Source organism: Nothobranchius furzeri, chromosome 10 (genome assembly GCF_043380555.1).
Source record: "Nothobranchius furzeri strain GRZ-AD chromosome 10, NfurGRZ-RIMD1, whole genome shotgun sequence".
Classification (NCBI taxonomy): Eukaryota; Metazoa; Chordata; class Actinopteri; order Cyprinodontiformes; family Nothobranchiidae; genus Nothobranchius; species Nothobranchius furzeri.
Window position 1 is genome coordinate 48105329 of NC_091750.1, and position 8159 is coordinate 48113487.

The 8159-nt window shown below is 41.6% G+C and overlaps 1 protein-coding gene across 2 annotated transcripts; it reads right to left on the bottom strand.

Moving 5' to 3' along the window:
* Nucleotides 1-6087, bottom strand: atp1b2b (ATPase Na+/K+ transporting subunit beta 2b). Of its 2 annotated transcripts, XM_070555706.1 has the most exons (8): nucleotides 5844-6087; nucleotides 1894-2022; nucleotides 1710-1817; nucleotides 1323-1528; nucleotides 891-950; nucleotides 650-676; nucleotides 356-451; nucleotides 1-216 (listed from the first exon to the last, which is right to left on the bottom strand). In XM_070555706.1, exons 1-8 carry the CDS (start codon nucleotides 5932-5934, stop codon nucleotides 49-51), a joined length of 885 nt encoding a protein of 294 aa, XP_070411807.1. In that variant the 5' UTR covers nucleotides 5935-6087; the 3' UTR covers nucleotides 1-48. The 2 variants fall into 2 exon arrangements, with proteins under 2 accessions (XP_070411807.1, XP_015816423.1); XM_015960937.3 differs by lacking the exon at nucleotides 650-676 and having other exon boundaries at nucleotides 2-216.
* Nucleotides 6088-8159: the final 2072 nt, after the last annotated feature.

Sequence of the window (8159 nt, forward strand, 5' to 3'; positions counted from 1 at the left end):
GTTTTTTTCAGGAAGGAGGGGGTGGGGGTGGGGGGTGGGGGGTTCAACCTAGAAGACGGTGTTGATCCTCAGCTTGAAAGACACTCTCCCAGCAAACTTGTCTCTTTCACTTCCAGTGGGAATGTTGTTGGCGTGGATCTTGCACTCGATGTTCACATCTTCATTGAGGGTGATGTTTAGGAACTTGATGGCGACCAGAGGCTGAGAGTAGTTCACCTGCAAAAAACACGACGAAGAATCACGTTTGAATTTAGGTGAATTGTTAAGACTCTTTAAATGCAAATGAACCAATTTAACAAGGACCAATATCAGATATTATAAAAGCTGTTAGTGGCACCATTAAACACAGGCCTACCTGCGCTTTCTTTCCATAGTACGGGTAGTACATGAGGTTAAAGGTGCCATTCTCAGGGAAGTAGGCTAACTCTCCAATTTTGTCAGCGTCATCTTTCTGAGGGAGTGAAACCGTTTCTTTAGTTATACAGATAATTCATTCATCTCCTACATAATCCACCATCTACTTCAGCAGCCTGCTCAATGCAAAACCAGCAGCTTCACCTACAAGCGTATGCAGTACGGTTACGCTCTAAGCCAGGTTCAAGCAGAAACACAAACTAAACTCCAAATTCTAGATCTGTCCTGCTCTTACCCATTCATCTTTGCCAACTTTGTATTTCTGAGGCACAAAAATTAATGGCACACAGTGGAAACAAAAAAAAAGTTTGTGCAAATGATAAAGTAGCATGGAATACAGATGTTAATGACTGAAGCAAAAAGGGGACAATAGGAGGCATGCTGCAGATGGGAGGTAGGTACATTACCTATGAATGGGCTGGAAACCAAATTGTCATGTTCTAAACTTTTCATTGTGAAGGACACAAAGAGATTACCTTAGGACCACATGTGACAAATGGAGCCTGTCCATCTTTTCCTGGCAGCAGCCCAATCACCTGGAAAGCGAGAGAGGGAGAGAAAGAGGGAGAGAAAGAGAAAGAGAAACGGGGGAGGGGGGGGGGGGAGACAGAGAAACAGAGAGAGAGAAAGAGAGAGAAAAAACACAGAGAGAGAGGGAGGGAGAGAGAGAGAGAAAAAACGAAGAGGGAGAGAGAGAGGGGGAGTGCATTTTCATTTTTATTAACAAAGAGAGACAAAAACAGTTGTTTAAATCCAGATGTGAGCAGGATAATCCAGATCTGTAAGCTTGACACAGATTTTTTCACAGCCATACTTTCCCTGTTTCTATCCAGTTTTGGTGTCTTAGTCCCTCCATGTCTCCTAGCAACAGCATCCTTTTTTTTTCTTCCCCTCTTTTCCTTTCATACCCGATTCAGCTTGATGATGATACACGGCCGGCCATCCTGGTATCCATAGTAACGGTCTTGGAGTCCAGAGCATATTTCGAGCATGGTGCGGTTGAACTGACAGGAGCGCTTCGGGTTGTTCTTCACATCGCCGCTGTCCTCCTGCTGGAAGTACTGGTCGGGTGTGCACTGGTGGTTTTTCTGGGCCTGGACGGTGTTGTTGTAGGCTGCAAGGGAGAGGAGAGTGGTGATGGGGGTTGCTTAGTTTGTGAAGGCTTATGACTCAACTAAAACCCTGCTGCATGGCAGCCTTCTACTCACTGGCAGCAACAAAATGATGTGTAACAAAGGAAAAACTATTTATTCTGTGTTGTTGGGGCAGCTGCAGCGTAGAAAAGGATGAGTCACCTGACAGGAACTTGTCCAGCGTTTGAGCATACATGTCCCAGCTCTCCGTTTCCTGGATGGTGTAGACAATCTCGAAGGTTTCATCTGCATGAGGTCTAATCACAAGACCTGTGAGAGTCACCAGGAAGGTCAGAACATGTTGACACGAACAGCATATGTGTGCTTGAATCTGTAGGATATGAACCTGGTGTGGAGAGCCGGTCCTGCCAGGTGGGTTTGTGGTCATCCAGAGTCTGCAGCATGACGTACATAGTGAGAGCAAACAAGCCAGCCAGGAAGATGTAGAAGACTAAATAGAAGAGAAAAATGAGACCTGCAGGAAAAACAACAAAGAAAACAAAGTTATTTCTCTTAGTTGCCACTTTGATGCTCAGATTCTAACATGTGATGGGTTTGATTTATAGCATAATAAAGTGAAATGTGAGAAAACACAATGAGAACATGAATGTGACAAAACCGAGTTTTCCTGAGAAGTCTTCTCTAATAACTTACTTTCAACTGTGCTTTGAACCTGGTAGACTTCTTCATGAACATGTGAGATTTATAACATCTACGACTCATTCTTTATCTTCTAATGATGAACAATGGAAATACACAGACAGCTAAAGTCCTTCATTTGCAGCGATTAATGCATTCAGATTTAGAAATATGCATTTTCCCTCTAAATCTTATGAGTATGCACCGAACTTAGTACAAAAAAACAACCAAGTCTAAATTCAAGTATCTAATTCAAATATTGAGAATAAAATCTAAATTTATATTTTAAACAATACAAATATGTTTATGTAGTGTTGGGTTTCCTTAAAGAACTTTTAACTAACTGAAAAAATTAACTGAGCTCAATGCACTGATAAGTAGACTCAGCTGATTTGTTTACTTTGTAAAGTGCCTGGAGATGACTCTTGTTGTGGTTTGGCATTATAAATTAACTGTATTGAATTACAAACAATTTATTTCAAGTAAATCCAACAATTTATAGTCAAATCTAAATATTCCAAGTTGAATGTGATTATTTGGAATGAAATCTCAAATATTCTTGTTTGGGTTTACCCTGCACCTTCACAAATAACTCAGAGGTAAATTAACTCACAAATTCGTCTCAACAAAGGTTCGCCATGCTTTTATTTTGCCAGGCAACTTCTGTTTTCAAACAGCTGAAATCGCATATTTTTTGAATAAAATTATCATGTTGATGTTTAGACTTCAGATTAGCAGGGGGAATGGATGGGTGGACATTTAGTTTAAATGTGAATTATTTAGGTTACATTTGTAATATTTAGATTTGAAACCAAATATTTAACTTGAGATTGGTATTTAAATTTAATTGTACATTTTAACGTTTGGCACTAGATATTTGGGTTTGATTCCATACATTTAGCTTTGATTCTAAATATTGAGGTTTAACTTTAAATGCTAAATACTTATGTGCAACTTTCCAAATTTGGATTAGATTTTACATATATTTAGGTTTAACATCATACATTTAGGCTTGATTTTGATTTTTAATAGTTTTACCTATATGTTAATTTAGATTTGATTCAAAATATATTTTCAACCTGTGTAGTTGATGTTAAATATGGTAAAATATTGCAACTAATTTTTGAGTGTGTTACTTTACAATGGTACCCCATACTCAGAGAGGAGGAAATGATGGAAACTGGGCTCTAAAAGAGGAAACCTGATTGAATACCCTGGGGTAACTACCCAGAGATGGGAGATCTTAAGCCCATTATAATAAAGTTATTTCTGAGAGGAAACGTAATATAATTTTCCAAATGCTGAAGGTTGCGGATCAATAAAGGATCCAGTAACAAGAAGTTGGAACCATCCCCTCATTCTGAGGAGCTCTTTTAAAGAGAACAGGAGAACAGAAATAACCTTTTCTGTGACGCACCAACACCTGAGGCCCACATTGGGGAGCAGCTGAATGCTCTGACCCTGCTTCTCTGCTGGAAGCCCCCCAGCAGTCGTTCCATCAGCAGTGGTGCGGCATCTACCTCCCTGCACATCAACACTATAATAAAATGTCGAGGGGAAGCTGATCCAAGAGGGGTGATTACAGCTGGGGGTGTCTTAATGATTTATAGCTTGTATGTGTTTCATCCAATTGTTCTGGAGGTTTTCTCGGTCTAAGTTAATCCCAGGCTGGAGGAACGGCTTGTTTGTGACAAAAGAGTCAGATCGAGTTATCAAATATCAATGGCATCAGGCTCCAGGACAGAGCAGCAAGAGAGACATCTGTGACAAACTAAGTCCTAAAACGTTTCACTCATGGGAGAGGTTGTGTTAACCAGGAACATGACACCACCTGAGGGAGAATGGATGTGTATGAGTGCACACAGGGGTGGATGTGCCCCCTCCTTCTGGAAAAACTGTGTTGAGTTCACAGTTTACCCTCTCAGCTCACACTGATGGACAGTGAAGCATCTCTCTTTCAGCCCAGCTTTATCTGAGAACAAACAAGCAGCTCAGGGTGGCTCTGCAGCCAGGTCCTTGCTAGGGAATATTAACAAAAGGCATGCTGGGTAATTGCTTTATAATGTGGTGAAGAAGCAGACGTCTGGACTGAACCTAAAATGGAAATAGAATAAAAGGCTCTGAGCTGCAGGTCTTTCATGAAGATCTTTTACAATGTCAAATTTGACTGCATGAACAGTTTGATTATCTCCACTCTAGAGACAATTACAGTGTGTTTGTTCCAGATTTTGCTTTTTTGTTTTGTTTCTGGAAGAAAACAAAGTGGGTAACTTAATTAGTTTTGAGTCCAGGCTCAGCCGACTGGTGGCAACATCAAACCTTCATCAGGATTTCCATCTAATTGTTATCCTTTACACAAAGCAGGACAGCCAAAGATGTGAGCTGTGTTTGATCCTCAAAGACACCTTTGATCCAATGTTCTGTACGACAATTACACGGTTCATTAAGAACCGACAACCTCAAAAGACGATGTACCAGAACAAAACCATTTTTGTCAGGTTTTTGATTGGAGATGTTCTCACACTAGAACATGTTTTCAACATCCCAGAAGGAAAGGCCTGGTCTAGCAGACCTAAGAGTGGTCCAACAGAAATAGCCTCATTACAGAGCCTCTCAGAGCACAGATTAAAAAGGCCACCAAACCTCTGAGCACCTGGGACGCACTGAGCTGGATTAAGTTTCAACCATGGGAGGATACAAACACAATCAATGAATCTAGACTCTTCTCTTATGGTACTACAGTTCCAGCTGATGAAATAAATCATTTCACATGAAACCACGTTTGGCTTTAGTCCAACCATGTGTTGAATTGGGACCATGTCTCTTGTTAAATCATTAAAACATCTTAGTTCCTGAAAGTTTTTGTACTTTGTCAGAACATCCCGAATTGAAACCTTCCTCAGCCAATGAAGTCATTAGATTAGGATTAAATCCCTTACTGATTTGTAGCTGCTGGGAGGGGCCGGTTGGAGGGTGATACAAATAGCATTTGGCCTTGAGCTTTACCCAGATTAAAATGCTTCAATGTCGTTAGAACAGAGCCATATGTGCCCTGCTGGTACATGAATCTTTCAAATAGTTGCAGGGTTTTTTCCTTTGTGACCAAATGATGGTAGCTAAAACTAAATGTGCTGGTCTGGAAAAAGAAGTAATGTGAATTCTGCTGCACGCACGCACACACACACACACACACACACACACACACACACACACAGCCGGCTTCTTTGCAGCAGAATTCACATTACTTCTAGGTGATGACGCCGCTGAAAGAGTAAGCTGCTTCAGCAAAGCTTCTGCATTCTGGATTAATAAAAAGTAAAATAGGAACACAGACTGAGAGGTTCTGACCAGCACACAGGGAAAGCACTGCCTGTTCCCGACTGGGCTTGGGCGAATAAAATGTGCCGGTTCCTGGAGGAGCAGTGCCGCAGTCAGATTTCAGCACCAGGCTGAGATGGACAGCGACAGCATCCTCATCCCTTTCAGCTCAGATGAGTCAACTTCATATTCCTGCCCCACCGCCTCATCCTGACAAAGTCTCTGGGTAAATCACCAGAACCCCTTCAGGGGAAATGTTGGACACTTACTGACAGCGACCTGTTACAGAGCTGATGGGGGGGGAGCATGTTTGCTGCATTGCTGCTGGACGGTACTCACCCCAGCTGCTCGCCGTTCTACCCAGAAACTCCCTGGTCCTTGGGTTCCATACAAACTCCTTCCACTCGCTTTTGTCTCCATCTTTTGCCATCTTGTCTCCAAAAGCCTTGATGTAAAACGCGCTGGTAGGATGCAACAACTGCTCAGACCCTGTGGTATCACTGTGGCTTTGCGCAGGAAGTCAGGACACACAAATAAATGGAAGAAAAATGAAAGTAAAAAAAAACACAAGGCCTGTTTTGTAAGAGGAATTGATAAGAGGTCCAGCACCCGGTACAGACCTAACAAGTGCCCTCCCCCCCGGCTCTAGTCTGCATGCCGCAGAGTTTTGATGAGTGGTGCAGAAATGTAGTTACACTGCAGTAAAGCACTCCCTCCGCCTCTCTCTACAAGAACCCGGCCATCCCCCGTGCGCGCGCGTGCGCGCCCTGTGTCTCATCCACCATTACCGACCGGTAGAGAGCTATTCCCTCCCCCTGACCAATCACCTGTCCCCACGCATGACTGGCAACCCTAACATCAAACTGCACTTTAGTTCCTAGGCCGTCATGTTTCTACACAACGAGCAATAAAATATGCATCTGATATTTTCAGCAGGTTGGACCTGGTCACTCAGTGATCAAGTCCCGTTTTGCAGAAGTAATTCAAAACAAAGCTCTTTTCCCATCTAGCCTGTGACGTAGCATGAGGGGAACGAGAGAGGATATGGTGAGCAGCAGAGAAATGGGACACCAGATGATAAACAGCTGCTGAGGACTGAGTGATTAGTTTCTCCCGTTTGAACATCAAGCTGCATCAAGCAGGACTAGAAGACATTTTATTTTGCAAAGATCACGAGAACTCGAAAGTGTGTGTGTGCGCGCGCGCGTGTGAGTGTATGTGTGTGTGTGTGTGTGTGTGTGTGTGTGTATCCTACCGTGGTGTGAAATCTCTTATTTCTGGGCTTGACCCACATAATCCCTCTGAATGGAATAATGATGTGTCTGTTTTGGACGGCTAAATAAAGTTTTTTGCCTTCTCACCATGCAAAAAAAAATCCTTAAATCTTCTAAAGAAAACATATTTAAATGAATCACAATAAATGAAACTACGGAAATATCAATTTACACACCAGCTTTATAAGCTTCAACCATCGATATACATATATATGTATCTCAACATATGAGATTTTCCATCAAATCAGCAACATCTTTGCAAAGTTGCGTAAAAGATGAAGACATCATCTAAATCATGTTCGTTAGGCAGATATTTTCACCCTTTCTTGTGAAAATGTGTGTTTAAATAACTCATTGTACTTTAAAATGACAATCTGAGTTAATCAGCTGTTCATGGAGAAGTGAAGAGTGAAGATAGCGCCTCCGTTTGGCCACAGGAGGTGTTGCAGCGGTGCAGCAGGAACATGGTGTCCACTTTCCTGCTGCAGTGTAAAACATGTGGCATGTAAAAAGCAAGGATCCGCTCGGTTTGTTGTGTAAAGTTCATTCTATAAAATTTATTTTCAATGACAATATCAATGCAAATATAGCACTACAGTGATTTCCAAGGTACACCGTATCTTACCATATCAATAGAGTATATGGCACTGGTATAACGGCCACTGTTTCAGAAGACACACAAAACCAACAGCCTCTGTAAACTATTTTGGAACATGATAGCCTACCTTGGGTTTCATTTCAGTCTGTGAAACGGAGCCGTAGTAAAGTGATCACTTTTGGAATCAAACTGGGCACGATAATAAGTTTCACTGGAACATTTCAGTGTAAGGAATCTCTGCATGCATTGCACTTCCCCCATTTCCTTCACCCTGGCTTGTGTTTGTTTGAAAATGGACTCGGTGAGCTCAACAAAACCTTCAAACACAAGCAGGAGGGACTTAAACAAAAAGGCCAAGCAGTGACTCGGGAACACTTGGGAATCTTCTTTTTTTTTTCTTTCGCTGGATCCTGTATAGTTTTGGTAGAAACTATTGTAAAACACCAACCAAGAGACATTCAAGCGCCTTAAATCGATTACAGGAGAGCCGACTCTTCAAGGTACAAACTTCATTTCATGTAGCTTTTAGAAAAGAAAAAGAACAGTCATGTAACAATAAGCGCTGTATAAATAAAGTTTGTCGTGGTAACACTGTGTAGTTGAATGTACAACACCGGTATTCAAGATAGCAGCAAAGTCTTAAAAAATATCAGGACTAAAAGCTGTTGAAATCTGTACAGAAATAAAAGTGAATGTAAAAAAGAATCAAGAACAGAGCTTAAAGGGAATCTTGCATAAATTTATATAAACAACTGTTGGCCTGTACCTTTTTTATTAAGAGGG